The sequence below is a fragment of the Panthera tigris genome, chromosome C1 (genome assembly GCF_018350195.1).
Source record: "Panthera tigris isolate Pti1 chromosome C1, P.tigris_Pti1_mat1.1, whole genome shotgun sequence".
Lineage (NCBI taxonomy): Eukaryota > Metazoa > Chordata > Mammalia > Carnivora > Felidae > Panthera > Panthera tigris.
In genome coordinates this window covers 17,682,199-17,703,462 of record NC_056667.1, presented here as the reverse complement: position 1 = coordinate 17,703,462, position 21,264 = coordinate 17,682,199, and the positions used below count along the sequence as shown (strand labels likewise).

Sequence of the window (21,264 nt, the reverse complement as noted above, 5' to 3'; positions counted from 1 at the left end):
TGAGCTGAAGTCGGACGCTTAACCGACGGAACCACCCAGGCGCCCCTGATTTTGAATTATAATTTGAAACAATTTGTCAACTCTGCACAGCAAACTTTAAAGGAGTTCACTTGGCCTCCAGAGACACTGTTCTTGAGTTAATCCCAAGCTAACAACCTAGTCGAGGGTGTTAGTAAACTACACAGCTTGCCAACTAATATCAAGTCAAAAACAGAAGCAAACAGAGTGCTTGCAAGGGGTGTTGCTCAATAGGGATTTTTTGGCCTGAGGAAACTTCTAAGACACTGAAGTGCAAGGACCCAGAACTAAATAAATTTCTGCTGAGCCCTCCTGAGTCTATTCTGAACAAAGTTTAGAAGACGCAAAACAGCCACAGATCTTCTTTCTCTGTGGAAGTTTTAAAATATGGTGCAGAATACTAACTCCTACCAACAAAGAAAATCATTCGCAAACACAAAGGGCAATTACCAAAGAACCTAGAGACATGATTCTTGTCCCAGTTCTTCCCTGGATGATGCCTGTCCCTTTCCCTCTCTGGATCTCAGTTTCCACATCTGGAAAACGAGGAAGTGGAACCATATAATCTCCAAGGGACCTTCCAACCATAAAATTCTTTAACTGCTTTCTGCTCTCCTTGTTACAAAACATCCCATTATTAAATGAAGACCATTAATCATAGGTTATCCTCGGGGCCACCACCATGACTGTTCAGGTCGCACACTGAGCAAATCCAGAGGTCACCATTCACATTATACTCTGTGTAAACTATACCCCTGTGTTGGGTGGTATATAACCTAAACATCCATACATGGCAACCTTGATGATACTCTTCAATCTTATAAATATTTAATGTTTCACTTTTTATTTTCTTAATACCCATTGTTTCCCTACCATGGGTCCCTACCAGCAGAGATAAAACTACATTAATAACGATACTGAACAAAGTACTCTCAAGGATTAACTCTTGCTCATGGTTAGCATACATATATTTAAACCCGATGAAATCCTGTGATTATCATCTTTATCCTTCAAATAAGGGATATTGAGGAAACTGCCCAGGATTCCGCGAGAAAGTGGCTGGGACAAGAATTCAGACCCACCTCTGACTCCAAAGTTCATTCTCTTTTAACTCCACTGTCCATCTCACCTGCTGGATGCTTTGGAATCCCCCCACAAACCTGACACTCTTGGGACATCAGTGAACAAGTCATTCAATTAGCTGGAAACGGCAGTGATCCAGCATAAACACACTGGAAGGAAAGTCGGCACCCGCCAATTTCCATCCCGATCTTGTCACTAACTACAGATGTTTTTGCCTCTCTGTGGGCCTCAGTGTTCTCATCTGTCAAATAGGGGTGATGGCTTGGGTCCTTTTTAGGATATGCAAGTAGCAGCAATTCCTATAGCGACAACTATTTAGCTGTTTGCATTCTCTGACTTTTAAAGTGTATTAGTCTTTTGGGCTCCAACTAAACTCCTGTGCCTCTCTGATGATGACTATAGCCACCAAGGAGAATTCCTTGTGGTCCCTGCTTTTTTGGGCCTCCCTAAGGGCACTGCTGTGCTTTCCTCCTCACCCTCAAGACCCCAGATCCGAGAGTTGATTCCATACAATCGGTAGCCTTTGAGACACTCGCTTATTATCATCAACCCTTGTTTCCTTCCCTCTCACGTCTCCAGCTTGTTGGGGATCTTTCCCAATGGATCACGCATTGCATTCCCAAAGAGGGTCGATGTGAGAGTCACGGTCCAGCAGAGGTGAAGCGTTTGCTCTTTCACAGACGCTGTCTTTTGATTTGACATCGCTCGATAGAACTAGAAGACATCTGAATGAGCAAATGCCCAAGTTTCAGACCCAGACCCAGTTTTCCCTCTCGCTACGAATGGTCAAGTCACTGTGGGCGTGATGATGAGGGTGGACACAAGTTGAGATCTAAATAAAATTAAGAACATGTGTGCATTATTTCCCAAGTACAGCTAATATTTTATGCTCCGTAGTACTTGGATGCAAGATACAAACCGTTTCCTTATTTTTCTACACCAAAGTATAGCTGGCTCTGAACTCTTACTTATCAGGATGGGAAAATGTAATCCTAGTTGCATAGAGGCCCACATCCTTCTCAGAATTGTACTTGGGTATCAGAGCATTTAGGCAATCCTGAAATTTGGGGGAAGATTCTCTGTCTTCGTTCTATCCAAGTTGACAGTAAGATGCTCATTACCCAAAATGATATGGCCCATTAAAAGATGACAGCCCACAGGGTGCCTGGGTGGCTCAGTCGGTTGAGCGTCTGACTTCGGCTCAGGTCATGATCTCGCGGTTTGTGGGTTCGAGCCCCACATCAGGCTCTGTGCTGACAGCTCAGAGCCTGGAGCCTGCTTCGGATTCTGTGTCTCCCTCTCTCTCTCTGCCCCTCCCCAGCTCATGCCATGTATCTCTCTGTCTCTCAAAAATAAATAAACATTAAAAAAAAAAAAGTTGACAGCCCATAGCATCCACTTCCCCCATGCCCAGCCCAGCCATAGAGACCCCACTCATCCCCAAACCCTCATGATGCTTAGGGTTTGAACCCCAGGGCTCCAACGCCACACTCAAATCAGAGGAGCTGCCCGTCCTGGAGTGCTGAATGATGACTGGCCAGGCACTGGTCTCTGCCACTCTTGTGACCACCACAGCCACCAAGGAGAGTTCTCTGCGGTCCCTGCTTCTTTGTGACTCCAGCCCAGGCTATCCAAATCCTGAAAAGAGGTATGTGATGCGTTAAGCCTAGATCGCAGGTTCACACCTTAGCTGCAAGGGAGGCTGGGGAAAAAAGCGTCCGCTTCTATAGCATCTAAACTGTGAGGCAGGTTTTCCTTCTCAGTGAGACACATAAAGTCGGGAATCCCCCGAACAGGAAATAAGAACAGCAAATGTCTACCCAGTTTCAAGCTGTGGATCTTGGGGAAACCCCTGGTCTTCTCTTAGCCTCAGCTTCCTCAGTCAAAAATAAGGATAATAATACGTACTTCACAGGGTGAAAGTCCAGGAGACAAAGACAAACCTGAGGGATTTGCCGGGCCCCCCCCCCCGCCCCCACCGTCTCGTGGGTATGGCAAGATTGGGAAAAAGAAGACTGGAAACCAGGAGAGAGTTGAACCCATAAGGAGCACAGCTAGAGGTGATTATGTTTTGATCATCAGGGCAAGGAACTAAGCTGAAATGCCCATTAAAAATGGGTATGGTGGGGCGCCTGGGTGGCTTAGTTGGTTGAGTGTCTGACTTTCGCTCAGGTCAGGATCTCGCGGTTCGTGTGTTCGAGCCCTGCATGAGGCTCTGTGTTGACAGCTCAGAGCCTGGAACCTGCTTCGGATTCTGGGTCTCCCTCTCTCTCTGCCCCTCCCTCCTTCTCAAAAATAAATACACATTTCAAAAGAATTCTTTAATAAAGAAATAATTAAATAAAAATGGGTATGGTCCAGGGGCACCTGGCCAGTTCAGTTGGCAAAACATGTGATGCTTTACCTAGGGGTTGTGAGTTCAAGCTCCAGGTTGGGTGTAGAACCCACTAAAAAAAATTTTTTTAAGAAACAAATAAAAGCGGGAATGGTCCAGAAGTTATTCCATTCCAACAGTTATCAGTGAGCAAAGAGGATTCTAGAAAGCATCAGACTTAAAGAAAGGAAAAAGAGAAAGAAACAGATGCTCTAAAGTGGGACACACTGTGCATAGGAGCCAGGAGAGAGGAAAGTCAAAAGATGGGCAGAGGTCATCTTGCCCTAAATCAGAACCCAGTAACACCTTGAACTTTTCACTGAGAGCTCCAAGTCACCTGATCCTCCCACATGCCAGCAGGCTGGCCGGTCACCAAGTCACATAGTCGTGAGTACAGTAAGAGTAAATAATTAAATCTCTGTGTCTTTGCGTTTTGTGCCTAAGTTCTCTCCATGTGAAAAATAAACCTAATGCGATTTTTCCCCATAATCGTGGGCCTCTTCTCATGTTCCAGATACAGAAATAAATACCAAGTGGTTATGAAATATGGTTCCAAGAAGAACATTAATAAGCTTGTTTACTGGTATTTTTTAAATCTCTGCAATAATCTGAGCCCAAAAATAACAAGAAAACTATAATTACACACAATGAGTGTATATATGTACGTGCGTATGTGTTTAAAAAAAACTCCCTACACAATTCTTTGTTACCATATATTTATACGCCATAGTGATAATATACACAAACTCTATATAAGGAGGGTGAATTGGTAGAATCTTTCCAAAGCGTATTTTGATCATATATATTAAGTTCTTAAAATTCATATTCTTTGACCCACCAAGTCAACACTTAGGAATGTGTCCCAACCAAAATGTACAAAACGTTGGATATGCAATGACGTTCCTCTCGCGGTGAGTTTTAATAATGAAAATTTCGGGGGAGGGTAAATGCAAAGATCCAGCATTTTACTGAATGATTAAAGTCTTTTCTATTTTATAGCCTGGTGTTTTTCTTTAATGTGGGGAAATACACGTAATATAACAATTTACCATGTTAACCATTTTAAAGTACATCAGTAGGAAGAGGTAGGGTTATTATTGTCCCACCATGGGGGTTGGGAGGAATATGTGTGGAACCCAGGTGATCTAGTTAGATCCCTCTGGACATCCCTTAACAGTTGTACTGTGAAGGGACAAGTGCTGTCACCCTGGCCTGAGAAGGATATAAAAACAGGGAGGGGGACAAAACAGAAGAGACTCATAAATATGGAGAACAAACTGAGGGTTGCTGGAGGGATTGTGGGAGGGGAGATGGACTAAATGGGTAAAGGGCATTAAGGAATCTACTCCTGAAATCATTGCTTCACTATATGCTAACTAACATGGATGTAAAATTTTCAAAATAAAAAATAAAGTTAAACAATAAAAAAAACATATAATTGAAAATCATGAGTTAAATGGCTGCTAAAACTGTAACATTCTACTATGTGAGTTTTTTTCTTTGCTTTTCTGTGAGAAAAGTGCCTGGCATTGAAGTGCTCAATAAGTGTTAGCTATCATCATCAAGATTATTTCAGGCTTCTGTTACTGGCAATTGAACCCAATTTATACTTGCTACAGCAGCTATTAAAAACTGTATTTACTGGGGCGCCTGGGTGGCACAGTCGGTTAAGCGGCCGACTTCGGCTCAGGTCATGATCTCACAGTCCGTGAGTTCGAGCCCCGCGTTGGGCTCTGTGCTGACAGCTCAGAGCCTGGAGCCTGTTTCAGATTCTGCGTCTCCCTCTCTCTGACCCTCCCCTGTTCATGCTCTGTCTCTCCCTGTCTCAAAAATATATAAAACATTAAAAAAAAATTTAAAAAAAAACTGTATTTATTAAAACTATTTAATGGCCAGGGAAGATATTCTTTATAATCTATCTGGTGGAAAAAAAAAAAAAAAAACCCATGTTATGAAACTATACAGTATGACTCCAATTTTAACAATTAGATACATGCATAGAATGCATAAAAGTGTTAATACTAATGAATTCTGAGTTGTAGGATCACAGGTGATATTTGTTTTCATTTTTAATACTTTTTTAAGTTTATTTATTTTATTTGTAGAGAGAGAGGCAGAAAGAATCCTAAGCAGGCTCCGCACTGCCAGCACAGAGCCCGAACTCTGTGCTGTGGGCCTCAAACTCAGGAACCACGAGATCATGACCTGAGCCGAAACCAATAATCGGACACTTAACCGACTGGAGCCACCCAGGTGCCCCTGTTTTCTTTATAGTAAAGAAATTATTTCGGAAATTAAAAAAAAATTTTTTTAATGTTTAGTTATTTTTGAGAGACAGAGAGTATGAGCAGGGGAAGGGCAGAGAGAGGGGGAGACACAGAATCTGAAGCAGGCTCCAGGCTCCAAGCTGTTAGTGCAGAGCCCAATGTGGGGCTCGAACCCATGAACCTCGAGATCACGACTTGAGCTGAAGTTGGACACTCAACCGACTGAGCCCCCCAGGCGCCCCTCGGAAATTTTTTAAATACATGCTGGACACTTAGAACTACGAAAAATGTTATTTTAAGATATTAAAACGAGGCCAAGATATACCAAGTAATTTTTTCTTACCTTAAGCAAATTCAAGGTAGCAATCTATGTGCTAATAGATTATCTAAGGAATATGATGAACACATGTGCATATTCACAGTGTCTTCACCCTCAGAGCAGAACTAGTGAGAGCCAGAGGTTATAAGAACCTGAACACAACTGATAATGTGTACATAACGCGTGTGCTCCAAAATTCCCAACCCACAAATAAGGAATGTTTAAATCTTCCTCAGTCTGGGGAACTTGGCCTGTTGCCTACTCATTAGTGAGAAGGCTCATAGGAAAATCAGGCATGTCTTATGAAATAAATTTAAAAAGCATGCTTCTAATTGACTGTTTGCCCATGGAGACAGAGGCCCAGGGCTAAGCACCGTCTGTGACAATCATCTGAATTCAACGGTTATCCCAGTAAAGTTAATCTTGATATATTGACGCAACGTTTGGGTTCTGCTGATGGAGACAGGCTCATCATTCCAAGGCCTTAGCACCTGGATTTTGTGTTTGTGAGTCTCCCTCTAGCAAACAGCACAACTCACTCAGGCATGACGTCTATGCTACGGCCCGTAAATCAAGAAAGAGCAGTCTCAGGATCAAGGAAATTCATAGTTGTATTATTGTACGTTTTGGTCTTCTTTGTGCGGTTCTGAGGATACTACCCAAGGAAAGTGGTTTTCTGACATAAATCCCAATAAAACATAATTTCCTCCAGAAGCAGCACAGTGCTCACAGACCATTTTCCGAGATTAACGTTTGGTCTTCGAAAAAATTACCAGTCCTGGTATTTTGTGTGCTCGGAGTGAAATGTGGTGCTTTTATGGCAAACCGTCCACCTCAAGCTCCTGCTGGCTGAAAGACGCTGGCTTTCTCTGCTTTTCCCAACAGCATCTTTTTTGAGGCTCTGGGATTCTAAAACACAAAAGATCAAAGGGGCACTTGGTACGTGAAGCCGAAAGCAATTCCAGTTAGTAAATATTCACACCTCACCTGCTCCTATTATTTCTCAAACATTATGAGTAATGACAATGATGGCTAACATTTAGAACAGCCTTCATGGGCATATGCCACCTGTGCAGTTACACAGGGCACCACACTCAAGACAACCTTGCACTTGGGGGCGCCCGGGGGGCTCAGTGGGTTAAGCATCTGACTTCGGCTCAGGTCACGATCTCACAGTTTGTGGGTTCGAGCCCTGCGTCGGGCTCTGTGCTGACCGCTCAGAGCCTGCAGCCTGCTTGGGATTCTGTCTCCTCCTCTCTCTCTGCCCCTCTCCCACTCGTGCTCTATCTCCATCTCTCTCTCAAAAAATGAATACATTAAAAAAAAAAAAAAAACCAACCCTGCACCTGGCTTAGTGCTCTGCTATTGTCCGTCATCTTAATAATTTTTGAATATTTTTTTTCTCTACTCTTTCTTTCTTTCTTTTTAGAGAGAGAGAGAGTGTGTGTGTGTGTGCGAGCGAGGGAGAAGGGCAGAGGAAGACAGAGAGAATCTTAAGCAGGCTCCACAGTCAGCATGGAGCCCGATGAGGGGCTCAATCCCTTGACCTTGGGATCACCACCTGAGCCAAAATCAAGCATCAGATGCCCAATGAGCCGAGCCAGCCAGGCACCCCTTGTTTTATTCTCTATGAAAACGTTAAGTTCCATGTTTTTCACCCCTGAATTTCCAGCATCTAGCACAATGTCTGACACATAATGGGTAATTAATAAGTGTTTTAACAAACTGTGTCCAAAGCTTCTTGGAAAACATAAGTGCAGGAAAACAATAGCTCTGCTACAGAGCAGAGCCGACCATCACCACCCTTGTCACGTAACTGCTTTGGATTGAAGCAAAAATAATGCTTTTATTGCCTTTTATAAAGTAAAAGTTCATATAATCAAACAGTACTTGAGTTCCTGCTGTCTGTTTGACATTATGCTACATGCCAGAGGCATTTTAATAAGTGATCCCTCATCTCCAAAAATTGAGTCTGATAGAGCAGGGAGTGGTTCTCAATGTCTGGTAGGAGTCCCCAGGACCCTTTCAAGGGATCAAAACTATAGTAAACATTATTTATCTTTTTCATTTGCACAGTCTTTCACAAGCAGAGAGCGGAGCTTCCCAGGGGCCACAGGATGCGTGATGGAAGGACAGTGGGCTGTGTGCTTGTGTGTTAATGCGCCCTAAAATTTCCTCTGTTTTAAATTCTAGTTCAGTAGGGGCGCCTGGGTGGCTCAGTCAGTTAAGCGTCCCACTTCGGCTCAGGTCATGATCTCACAGTCTGTGAGTTCGAGCCCCGCATCGGGCTCTGTGCTGACTGCTCAGAGCCTGGAGCCTGTTTCAGATTGTGTCTCCCTCTCTCTCTGACCCTCCCCCATTCATGCTCTGTCTCTCTCTGTCTCAAAAATAAATAAACGTTAAAAAAAAAATTAAATTCTAGTTCAGTAAGTATTAGTTAACTGTAACCCACACAAACAAAACCCTTTGGGGTCTTCCATAATTTTTAAGGGCGTAAAGAGATTCTGAGACCAAAAAGTTGAAAGGACTATTGCGACACAGGCCGTTAGCAACAAGGGCTAGCTGTGGATGACAACGGAGACTAAAATGTGAGGTTTGCGGTCCAATCAAAAGGTTGAGAAGGGCCTTTGATCAAGAGGCAACAGGGTGGGCAGGTGGAAGAAGGGTGTGAGAAGGGTGTGAGCGAGGGGCAGCCCTGGCACAGGCCCTCTGGGAGTGCACCCACGGCGTGCTGAAAGCCCTGGAGAGGCAGGCCCACCTCCTCTCAAGGACACACACTTCCTTCCCTTTCATACTCAATACCAGCGGCTGATCAGCAATCTAATAAAAGCCAGGGCATTACTTGGACCAGACAGGAAACCGTATGGCAGTCTCTCTCAAGTCTAAGGTTTAAAACTCCGTCTAAGTTGGCAATAACTGTAAAGTTTGGCGTAGGGGTTAAAACGTCTGTTTCCTGACTTGGGGTGGAGAGGGGAAGGAAAGGAAAAACCGCTGCAAGGCAGAAAAGGGCGGGAAAATAAAGCACCAAAGAAAGAAAGAGCGGGCTTGGGGGAGGGGAAAGACACAGCTCAAGAAGCCAATGAATGAGACCGAGGCTGCCGCACGTACCCTAGCCGCCCGCCTGCGCAGGCGTACGTCGGGTGATCTCGCGGGAAAGAACCGTTGCCGGTCCAGGCGTTGCGCCCAGGTAGGAGGGGGGTGGAGGCGGGAGTGAAGTCTCGCGAGAAGAGGAGGTTTCGTAGCGGAGCCTTCTGGCTGAGCGTCTGAGGATCCGCCGCCGGATCCGCGGACGGTTTAGTGAGCCCGTTAGTGCCCCTGCCGAGACTCACGTCGCCGTCATGTCCCGCTACCTGCGCCCCCCCAACACGTCTCTGTTCGTAAGGAACGTGGCCGACGATACCAGGTATGTACGAGGAGGTACTCCGGGCCTAGCCCGGGAGGCCGCAGGCGCTTCGGGAGGACCCGTGCGGCGGCGGCGGCGCGCTGGGCCGGGGGAGGGGAAGCGCGAAGATGGCGGGTCCCGCGCGGGCTTTCGGGCCCAACTAGGCCGCGTCGCCGGCTCAACCGCCTCGTGGGAGCGAGGGCGGCGCCCCTGGTCCTCCCAGGCAGCGGCCGGGAACGCGGACCGCGTGGCGCGAGTTCGGTGCCCCTCCCCCTCCGCAGCTCGGCCTCTCTTCCTCCCCGCTTCCTCTCGGCGCGTCCAGCCCCCGCCGCGGCCGAACATCCGCTCCCCATGGATTTGAAGTTCACGTTCCTTGGGGTACACGCCCCCTCGGCCCAGAGATTTTTTTTTTTTTTCCCGTAGTTAAAAAATCGCAGCGAAATAACGGGATCGGGGGAGGGGCGTTATGGCGAAGCATTCGCTACCCCTTTTTTGTCGTGTTACGTTTGTGATTTTTTAAAACATTGGAGATGTTTAGAGAAAGAGAATGTCGAAAATTGGGAGGTAAAATTATTCCAGTAGACCCTGCGAACTAGCTCTTCTCATTTCCCGGAAATATAACTGGTCACCCTTCGAGAAATGAGGTTTAGGAAGCATCTACCATTTGGGCCTTGATAAGCTAAATTGGATTAATCCAGTCCGTGCCTTTGTTCTCACCAATTCCCTTAATTGCTTGTAGTCGCCGTCAGAATTTTTTGGAACAGATCTTATCACAAGGAGAGACTGCGTTTTCACAATCACTCTGACACCCCCCACCCCCACCCCCACAAGTCAATTTTATTTTGGTAGCCTTGTGATTTACATTATTCTGTCCTAACTTTAAGTAGGAAAGTAAGCAGTATTCTAGCGTCCAGAAAAATTCCTCCTTAGGACATTTTGACCTTTATTATTTAAGGAGTTACATATATTTTTGTGCCTTTTATTTTTCCAACTTTTGTCTACCTCCTATCAAGTGTCTAACCCTGTCTCTATAATTGTGGGGATGAAAGTGATTGGTATTTTTTCAGACTACTAATGTTGGTTTGATAGTGTAAGAAAAAAAAAAAACACTAATACTTAATACAACCTAATGTTACTGTACCCTCTACGAAAAATTAAAAGATGTGGTTAGAAACAATAGGTAAACTGTGACTAAGTTTCCTTAGACGTGTTTTCCTGTTATAATGTAAAATAGTAATGGGTTTTATTACAAACTGCATTATCTTCCAGAATCTTGGATCTTAGCTTTCCTTTGTTTTTTGTATGTTCTTAAAGTTGGCTCTTGATGTTGAGATTTAGAAAGTTTGTCTGTTTCAGGTAACCCAGGGATACATCACAGCCCCTTTCGTTAAATGACAGATTACAGAAAGTTATTTATTTCTTACAGAGACATTCTTTTAAGGGAGTGAACATAAAAATTGGGGGTCTTTTTATGATGTTTTAGGTCCGAAGATTTACGACGAGAATTTGGTCGTTATGGTCCTATAGTTGATGTGTATGTTCCACTTGATTTCTACACGCGTCGTCCAAGAGGATTTGCTTATGTTCAATATCCTTTCTTCAGATGGCTGATTAGTGAGGGGTGTTGAAGTTTGAAATTCAAGTTTATGTAAGAGGTAACATCTAAAAAGTAGTTTACTTTTGTCCTCTAATAATAAATGTTTTGTCTTCAAATTTTTGAAAATTAATTATGACTCACACATTGCTCTTAATTATTTCTTAAAGTTAATCCAAAAATAATAAAATATTTAAATTCCCATTCATGCTGCTGAAACTCAAATCAATGATTATAATATGTGATTTAAATTTGAATACACTCTGGTTGCTACCACCTTTAATGTAAGTCAAAAGTTAATATGTTCTTGTGCTTAGCAATTAAAGTTTGGTATTGTCTGTTAATTTGAATCACTTGATCAAAAACAAATTGTATAACAATGAGGTAAACTTCTTTAATATTGTCCCCTAATTTGCTGTCCTCTGTTGTTACCTCAGAGAATGTAAAGCTGTACAGTTATGGCGACCCCAAAGAGAAAGCATGAAAGAACCTTTAGAGTAGAATTCAACACTTAAGGCAAGTAGACAAGCCAAAGACCTCTTAAGGATCAGGCTTGAAGAGAAGGGAGAGTTTGGGAAAAGAAAAAATAAAGAAAAGCTGGAAGAAGGACAAGCCTAATGGGAGACAAAGCCTCGCTTTATCTACAAAAGGGGGAAAAGGTTGTTTTTCAAAGTTAAAGATAAAGCCATCTGTCATATTTGGCCAAGCATCTCATGACAAGTCCTTCTGACAAGCACTTAAAGAGTTAAAGGTCAAGATGAAGTTGAATGATGGCCAAGATTAAAGGAGTCATACCTGATGTATCCTACAGAATAACTATTTTCCTTTTTTTTTTTTTCTTTTTTTTTTAATGTTTGTAAGCAGTTAATTTTCAAAACTATTCTGGTTTGGTCTAGTGACAAAACCTGTAACTTGATTTATGTGGGCCTTTGATGTTGTGATTGTGGTCTTGTATAAATGCACTTTCTCTTAGATTGTCAAGTTAAAGTGTATCAGGATGTAATGTTGTTAAGCTTAAATTCAGCATATTTTTGTTTTGGGCCATATGGTCAGATGCCATAGGGTAATAGGCAATGCTCTTTGGAGTAGCACGAGGTTCTAGGGTCAGGCTAACTCCACAGAGCCGTGCTTAAAGGGAGACAGGTGCTCGCACTGGGACCTCCTTAGAAACAACTCTGGTGGTCTTGTAAGGTCAAATCCACTGGAGATACTATCTGTTTAGAGATTTTAAAGTGGCTGCTATGGGCACACACATACTCTTGACTTCTAAACTTAGCTCTGTGAAGTCTGCTGGTCCTGCACTGCTTTAGCACATAGGATCAGTTGGCTCTGAGTGGATTGCAGAAGGCCTTATCCCTGCTATAGGTACCTAATCAGGACCTATGGGAAGTCATTCCCTGACCCAGAGTTTTAGGTGACATTACTTCCTTCAGTGAGACAGCAAGGGTTTGGGCTGTGGGTGTCAGACTAGGAAAAGTTCTTCCTGTTAAATTCGTTGGGTCTCTTGAAACTTAGCAGGGGCCCTAGTGAGACTTAGGGGAAATGCTGAAAGCTGCTATTTCTACAAAGCTAATGATCAAGGACAGTTGGGGGGATTGGTTGCAAAGTTCTGTTACAGAGAGGATAAGAGCTATATTTGGCTTGGTTTTTTGTTTGTTTGTCTATTTTTAAAAGGCGATGCTTTCTGGCTTACAATGCTGACCTGCTTTTACTTGGTTTGGGGTGGCCTGGGAACCAGGATCAACACTAGTTTGCCTCAAGAGTATGTGATACTTGAGCTAGAAGAGAGTTGTCATCTAAAGGAGGATCATGTATTTCATATACACAAAGTCTTTCTATGGTCTTAAAATAGTTAAAAAGAAGTAGGTCTCAGGATTTTGGAAAGATCCCAAGTACAGATTTCTCCATAACTAGCATCAGAGTGATATTTGACACTTCCCAATTAGGCTTCTCTTTTGTATATAGTAAAACTTTGCCATGGTTGATTCAGCTCAGGATTCTGTTTTTGAGGGTAGACCCAAAGAATGATTTAGATTTACTCTCAATAATTTTTACACCTTTTAATTTTATCCTTTAGAAAGTAATTGTATTCTGCATCCTGGGGTAATAAATAAAGTGGTATACATGTTAAGCCAGCTTACTCTTTTTAATATTTTAGAGCCCAAATGCATTAACCTTGACAGGTGTTGAATTATAATAGTACTGAAGGTTCTGAACTCCCTGTCAACCTTTTTCGTTTCTTGTTGAAAGTCCTATGACTTAGACTTGGGAAAACCTCTCCTCCTTTAACATATACATAATATATTCGGGAAGAGAGACCTGGGAACGGGCAGTGGTCCTTAATTCCTTTCAGAATGAAAAATAGGAAATCTGGTGAGGTAGACGTTTTAGTACTTGAAATAAACAGATATTAGTATCAGTCTTGGAGAGAGTATGTCTCATCAGCACTGTTTTTTAATCAGCCTAAGGTCTACACTCTTTGTCTCTCAAGTTTGAGAAATATAAATGGACATGTTAGAATAGTAATTTTTAGGATAGAATGAAAATCTACACTCCAACTTAACCTAGGTCCCTTTCCAGAGCTTTTATATCAAACACTGCTCTGATTTGCTTGGCTTCCGTCAGAATGGTGGTTTTAGGAAAGGAGCTAAATTTGGACAGAATAACTTTGTAAAGCCAAGAGTTGTCATAGTACTATTGCTGACAAGGAGGGAAGAGGGCAAGGCAGCTTCTCCAGTCAGGGTACCAACAGTTCCTGGGTCAGGTTTATAAATGTTACCTTGAAGTTTCTCAGGTTGAAAACCAGTCCCAAATTCACTTCTTTGCAGTAAGCTATATGTTTAGTATTATGGTTAGGGCTTTTCAGTCCAGGAATCTTTAGAAATGGTCTGTTATTTCTTGACCGCATGCTTTTATAGTCTTTGCATGGGTGTAATATGCTTTTGGTGTAGCGATGTCTTGACGATTGATTGATTGATTCTATCTTGATATCCTCAAATGGATAGCATACCAATCTTTCCTGTATAGTATAAGGGAGACAGCTATGTGAAATAATAGTGTTAGATATATCTGAGAAAAACAGCAAAATAAATTTGAAGTTAATTCTTTTGTAAGGTAAGGTATATTATGCTTGCTTACACAAGAACTATTGGCATTTTCTTTTTTTCTTTGAAACAAAAACATGAAAAGCGGTTTTGGTTTTATTTTAAGAAATTTTTGTTTTAGCATACAACAGAAGTGACATTTGTTTTTCTTTTTTGTTTTCTAAAACTTAAAACTCAGGAAAATTTTTTGATAGGATTACTTGGTAGTTCAGCTATAACAGATCTTATTTTAATAATTTTATATATTCACATGTGGTTTCAAATGTATGCTGTAGGAAATCACAAGTGCTTTAATGCTGTCAAATATCTGTAGCTGAATTAACCAACCTAAGTTAAGTGAGATCTGGATGATTTTCTAGAATAATGTTGAGAGATTGTGAAATATTCCAGACTTACCAACTGAATGTTCACTCGTTATCAAAGTATGCAAAACTTCCCAAGCCCCTTAACATTTAGCACATTTGAGGATGTACGTGATGCCGAAGACGCTTTACATAATTTGGACAGAAAATGGATTTGTGGACGCCAAATTGAAATACAGTTTGCACAGGGGGATCGGAAGAGTAAGTACCCTTATGCCTATTACACGTATAATACGTCATTTTTAAAACAGTGCTTTGATGTTTCTTATTGGAAGTATTTGCAGTTTGTCTTATTTAAAATCTAAAAAGATCTTGAAAAGATAGAGTAACTCAGATACTTTGCAGAAAGGTAGAATGTGAAAATCAGAATGACAGAAATTGGACTCTGGCATGGTTAATATTCTGGGGATGGAATTAAAAGGGAAATACTTTGGAAAGTATTAGGTCTTTTCAGCCATTTCTCTTCATACAGATTTTCAAGGTATAATTGGGTATTGTTGTTTGTTTTATTTATTTTTTTTTAATGTTAATTTTATTTTTGTAACAAAGAGAGCACAAGCAGGGTAGGGGCAGAGAGAGAGGGAGACACAGAATCCGAAACAGGCTGTGTGTCATCTGTGCTGACAGCTCAAAGCCTGTTGTGGGGCTTGAACCTATGAACCATGAAATCATGACCTGAGCCGAAGTCACACACTTAACCGACTGATATACCGGCACCGTGGTATAATTGGGTATTTGTGTAGGTGTGTGGCTGTGGAAATGAACAGATAGAATTAAACAGATGATTACGGAATTACTAGAATCCGTTTTATATTAGTATGTGGTTTTATTATGCAAGCATGTACTAGGTGTTAGCTGCATGCTAATGAGGCTGGAGTACAGGCTTCAGAGTCAGGTAGACCAGGGTTTAAATTTTGGCTCAACCATTTTGTTACCTTAGGCAAGATAGTAAAAGAGATGAAGGTGCCTGGGTGGCTCAGTTAAGTGTCTGACTTTGACTTTGGGGCTCTCTGCGCCGCCCCCCCCCCCCCAAATAAACGTTGAAAAAAATTGTTTTAAGTTAGAGGTGAAAATAGCTGCTGAAGAGAGGAGCTCTCAGACACAGGCTATAATTCTCTGGCTCTTGGGTTGGGTGATGGGTCCTTCAGTATTCACTGTGTTATTTACTTAAACGCACATATGCATTTAGTATCCATTTCATAGAATTGAATGAGATAACATAGGAATTTGAGGACTGTCCAGGGGTGTGGGTGGGTCTAAGGCATCCAATAAATGTTCACTCTTTTCTACTTTTGTTGTGATCTCAGAACCCTAGATCCATATGTTACTGCATTTTGATGCTAAAGCATTGTCCATAGGTTACCAATAAGTATTTTGTCGTTGTTAATTGTGTTTCTAATAAATGAAAAACACGCAAAATAATTCCAAATTAGTATATGGTTCAAAGTCATTTTGTATTTTAATTTGGAATTTTTTTTAAATATGGTAAATTTTCTCAGTGTTGAAATAGTTGGCATATTTTTAGACAAGCTAGATGGTGAAAGGTCTCTGAAAGAAAATAGTTGGGAAGGTATTTGAGAGTATCATTTTTAACCTAAAACAGTATTCTTATAGACTTCCTTGGAAACAAATACCTTTTCCAAGATTAATAGTCTCACATTTAACCTTGACACAGATTGGGGGTATAAGGGAAGAGAATGCAGACATTTTCCCTATAATTTAAAGACTTAAAATATTAGGTTAGGTTTCAAATATCTCTGTTTTCTAAATCTCCGTTCTGTGTATTTCATAGCTCCAAATCAAATGAAAGCCAAGGAAGGGAGGAATGTGTACAGTTCTTCACGCTATGATGATTATGACAGATACAGACGTTCTAGAAGCCGAAGTTATGAAAGAAGAAGATCAAGAAGCCGGTCCTTTGATTACAACTATAGAAGATCTTATAGTCCTAGAAAGTAAGTTTGATGTGTAGTACAGTAATCTGTCAGAAAAGATTTGTTAGCTTTTAATTTTTTTTATCTTTTTGTACACTTTAATTATATACATTGTATGCTTCATTGAGACTAAAATTATTTTAGTGCTTTATTTTAAAAGTTTTATGGTTCAGTTTTTTTAATTAGAAACTTGAGAAGAGTGTAAATAGACATTTGTCACTGTTTGCTTTTTCTGATGTACTTTTTAGCAGTAGACCGGCTGGAAGACCACGGCGTAGCAGAAGCCATTCCGACAATGATAGGTAAATAACTTTGCTTTGAAAACGACTTCTACATTTTTCAATTTCAGAGTGAACTTTTGCTCTAAAAATAACAAATTTGATTAACATAGAATCTAATTTTTACTCTAATTGTATCTCTCCTCTGTTTTGAAAGATTCAAACACCGAAATCGATCTTTTTCAAGATCTAAATCCAATTCAAGATCACGGTCCAAGTCCCAGCCCAAGAAAGAAATGAAGGCTAAATCACGTTCTAGGTCTGCATCTCACACCAAAACTAGAGGCACCTCTAAAACAGATTCCAAAACACATTATAAGTCTGGCTCAAGATATGAAAAGGAATCAAGGAAAAAAGAACCACCTAGATCCAAATCTCAGTCAAGATCACAATCTAGGTCTAGGTCAAAATCTAGATCAAGGTCTTGGACTAGTCCTAAGTCCAGTGGCCACTGATAGTATAAACCTTGATATTTTTAGGCATGTATCATTCATTTACTCATAGTTTGGTTTACTTAAATTATCAGGAATACAATGTTGCAATGATGCTTAAAAAAACACTTGTCAGTTTTCCCTGTACCAGGCAAATGGTTATAATTAAAATGATATGCTGTTGAGAAGCCACTCTTAAGAGTCCAGTTTGTTTAATGTTATGGGCAGCTACCAATTTGTGGTGTCTCTGTATATTTTTGTAAAGATTCTCATTTTTTATGCTTGAAGTATTGGTGAAAAGATGTTGGTTGACCATAATTTGCAACATTGTCTTATTAAAAATAAACTTTCATATCCATATTTGGTAGAACTGTTAACCTAGAAATGTAGCTTGCTAATAAGATAGAATGATACAAAAGTGAGTTGTAGCCACAGTACAACACTGACTGATCAGACACATTTAGGTTCAGGGTGGACCTTTTTGTCTTGTTGAGATGTTTAGGCCCGTGATAATAATAGTTAATTTATGACAGCGTGGAATAGTTCTTTTGTTAACCCCACTGTCTTGGGGAATGATGCCAACTGGGTTAAGTAGGATTTGGGGCACAATTGAGTGTTTTTGACCGAAACATGGAGCCTTCACTGCTTTTTTCTGTTTTCTATGAAGAGTTGGAACATATAAACACGGGAAGAACTCAGACCTTAAAATTTGAGCAGGACAATGATGGCAGAAATAATTTCAAGGGAAAAAAAAATGCTCTCATGTAGTTACTCTAAACTTTAAGGAGCATTGTTGGTCGTATTGCTTAGTTTTCTTACTGCTGTTAAAAAAAGCAGCAAGTAAATTGTTTCAAAGTAGGTTTTGTTTATGCATAGTGTAAAACTGAATTTTGATGCTTCTAGCACTCGGTCTGTGCGTTTGTATCAAAATTTGCCTGCTACTTTATGAAGGAGGCTTGTTCTTCACACTTCAGTTTATTTCATGTGAGGCAAGTTGAAGGAGAACACTCCCACTCTAGGTGATTCTGTGGTGCCATGAAATTTAAAATATTTTGGAAAAAGAATTTTCAGTAGGAATCTCATCTCTTTGAGTTTGATTATCAATGTAGTACCTGGCAGTACCTGACTAAAAACAAAACAACAAAAAACCAATACCCTAACCATTTATAATTTTTAGCATTTCTCTGAGAGATCTTTTGGGGACAATAAAAGGGACATGTCCAGTCTCATTTCAGAATAAAAGCTAGCATCTCTAAAATTTTAGATTGCTTGCTTGCAGGTATAAGTAAATATTGTGGGGAAACGATTCCTTTTAGAGGATTACTTTTTTTGATTTTGGTTTTAGTAATATAGGCCTTGCCTGTAAAGAACAAAAGATGGTTTTTAAATACTGTTTGTGGAATGTGTTTAAAGGATTGATTCTAGAACCTTTGTATATTTGATAGTATTTCTAACTTTCATTTCTTTACTGTTTGCAGTTAATGTTCATGTTCTGCTATGCAATCATTTATATGCACGTTTCTTTAATTTTTTAGATTTTCCTGGATGTATAGTTTAAACAACAAAAAGTCTATTTAAAACTGTAGCAGTAGTTTGCAGTTCTAGCAAAGAGGAAAGTTGTGGGGTTAAACTTTGTATTTTCTTTCTTATAGAAGCTTCTAAAAAGGTATTTTTATATGTTCTTTTTAACAAATATTGTGTACAACCTTTAAAACATCAATGTTTGGATCAAAACAAGACCCAGCTTATTTTCTGCTTGCTGTAAATTAAGCAAACATGCTATAATAAAAACAAAATGAAGGAAATAATGATTAACTGGAATTATTATAGTTTTGAATGAGATTCTAAAATAACAGTGGAAACAATCCTTTGTAGGTTGAGGAATATTTTTAATCACAGTGTTGCACTAGGCACAACTAACTTTTACTTTGGAAATGATAGAACTTGCCAGAAAGGTACATCTTTTACATACTACTTAAAGATTCCTTATGTAATGTCAAAGTTGTTTCATGATTGCTTATTAAGCCCCTTGGGTTAAATAACTTAGAGATTATTGGTAGTATTAAGTATTAAAATGAAATTTGAGTCAGCTAAATTGTAAGTTTATATTTTCATTATTGAATGGACCAATAATTCTGCTCTTCCTTGTCCTAAACAAGATGCGTTGGGCCTTATATTAATGGCTTGATTTTAAATATGTTTGCATTGAATGTCAGTGAGCAGTTAGTATATTAAGTGATAACCACGTTGGGGAACTGATTTAGGTGTTTTATGGTTTGAGTTCTAGCTACTTACAATGATAACGATAGCCGATATTTAGCATTTATGATGTGCCAGACACGCTACTAAAAATTTTGTGTTAACTTGTTTATTTTTCACAAAACCCTTTGAGAAAGATATTGATTTACCCCATATCGTAGATAAGGAAATCGAGATACAAAGAAAAGGCTGTAAAAAAGGCAGATCGAAGCTTTGAGCCCAGGCCTGGTCCTTCGTGACTTTTTTTTCTTTTTAATGGACTGTAATTTGAGAGAGATAGATTGAGGAGGTGGATAGCCCATTGAAACTGTTCAGTCTTTGTGTAGAAATAGAAGGCCTGATGATTTCATTTTTATTTATTTGTGTCACTTAAAATGACTCACATGGTTTCCTTTAGAACTTTTTGTTACTCCTAAAGTGACCTACCTAATGAGCTTCAGAAGGACTAAATTATAGTTGAACCCAGGATAGGATCCTGCTCATAGTTGATGAGGATCCTTACACAGTGCTTTAATTTTGGGCTACTTAGTTCCACAGTTCTGGAGTATCCACTGTGTGTCTGGCACTGTTGTCACTATTAGAGTAGATCATATCAAGACGCAGTGAGGACTGACGCTTCACCTCTCTTTTGACTTAAGATCTCTCTGCATTTTGTTCTGTTTTGTTTTGTTTTGAAGCCAAGTAAGCAAGAAGAAAAATGACAGATAATGCTTCAGTGAGAAAGGAAAGGTGCTACATAGAGTATGAGCTGTTAAGTTTACAACCCAGGGAAAAGACCTGGGAACTATTGTACTATTCTCTTGCAAATTTGGCCCAGTAAGCTGCTACATCCAGTTCAACTAACAAAATCCTGTATACCACAGAGAAGAATAAAGAAAACCAAACTGACAAACATCCTTCTTTTATTTAAGACCAAACTGCAGCTGGAATACCCAGTACAGTTCTGCTTACTACACTTCAAGAAAGATCTGAGAAAGCGGAAAAAGAACCAAAGAAGGGCAGTTCAAGCGACCAAAGGGTGGGTGGAAGGTGCTGCAGTATGAATACTGTACGAATATTTTGACTCTGGTCTGAAAAGATAAAAGAATGTTATCGAAACTACATGGAATAATTGAAGTCCCTTCAAGTTTGAAAGTAAGCATTTTAGGACAAATAAAAAGAAATTCAACTTTGTACTTGTGGAAACTAATCCCTAAATCTGAATAGGTTTATATTGATTCGTGGGTAACAGGTCCATAATAAACTATTGGAAACTAGGATGTTTGAATATCAAGGAAGACAGCCATAGTCTCTTACAGTGCCTCTATTGGTCTGTCTCAAACTGAATTGGGTGAGAAAAGGTATGGTCCAATATAAACTTTTTCTTGGTTATCTCTTAAAGTCAGTTCCATTTTCGCTATTGGCAAATCTTGCCTTTGTTTATTCCAGTGCCAGTGTTTTTCTGCTTAATGGTTTGCTTTGTTGGCATCTGAGTTTATTTACTTGTATGCCGTGTGCAGTTTACATCTTACACTCTCTTTTCCAGATAAATTCCAATTAGAATACTTGACATCTAGCTAAGAGGGTCCATCTCTTCTCACCTCTGTCCTAAGTCAGTATATTCAGCAAACATTTATTTACTGAGCCCTTACTGTGGGCAAAAATTGTCCTGGGTAATCGGGGAGAAAAATAGAGAAAATTGACTTAATAAATACCTACTGAGCACAATCTAGTCAATCATTACAGTATGGCCTCATTGTTTTGAGGTGTATTTTTCGTAACGATATTTTACACCATTCATATCTTAATGTAATTATAAAACCCAGAATACTATCAATGATCATTTTGTGGTTATCTGCCATTTAAAAGTATCCAGTATT

At 40.2% G+C, this 21,264-nt stretch overlaps 1 protein-coding gene and 1 long non-coding RNA gene across 8 annotated transcripts; one reads left to right on the top strand and one right to left on the bottom strand.

Annotated features, from left to right (window-relative positions):
* Nucleotides 1–6,654: 6,654 nt before the first annotated feature.
* LOC102962817 lies at nt 6,655–9,274 on the bottom strand. Its single transcript, XR_445221.2, has 2 exons — nt 9,170–9,274; nt 6,655–6,970 (listed from the first exon to the last, which is right to left on the bottom strand). It is a non-coding gene; the product is annotated as an uncharacterized LOC102962817 (long non-coding RNA).
* A 109-nt stretch (nt 9,275–9,383) lies between these two features.
* SRSF10 (serine and arginine rich splicing factor 10) lies at nt 9,384–20,580 on the top strand. Of its 7 annotated transcripts, none has more exons than XM_042994628.1 (7): nt 9,384–9,464; nt 10,927–11,031; nt 14,601–14,704; nt 16,296–16,458; nt 16,686–16,739; nt 16,873–16,974; nt 20,317–20,580. In XM_042994628.1, exons 1-7 carry the CDS (start codon nt 9,400–9,402, stop codon nt 20,375–20,377), a joined length of 654 nt encoding a protein of 217 aa, XP_042850562.1. In that variant the 5' UTR covers nt 9,384–9,399; the 3' UTR covers nt 20,378–20,580. The 7 variants fall into 7 exon arrangements, with proteins under 7 accessions (XP_042850562.1, XP_042850561.1, XP_007083747.2 ...); XM_042994627.1 differs by lacking the exon at nt 20,317–20,580 and adding an exon at nt 20,083–20,310; XM_007083685.3 differs by lacking the exon at nt 16,873–16,974 and having other exon boundaries at nt 16,689–16,739.
* Nucleotides 20,581–21,264: the final 684 nt, after the last annotated feature.

What these genes read in the sequence shown, in the direction of transcription:
- SRSF10 (XM_007083682.3), top strand. Translation starts at nt 9,400, where the DNA reads ATGTCCCGCTACCTGCGCCCCCCCAACACGTCTCTGTTCGTAAGGAAC. An exon ending in AACGTGGCCGACGATACCAG is followed by an intron (nt 9,465 to 10,926) that starts GTATGTACGAGG and finishes ATGATGTTTTAG; the next exon opens with GTCCGAAGATTTACGACGAG. An exon ending in AGATCTTATAGTCCTAGAAA is followed by an intron (nt 16,459 to 16,685) that starts GTAAGTTTGATG and finishes TGTACTTTTTAG; the next exon opens with CAGTAGACCGGCTGGAAGAC.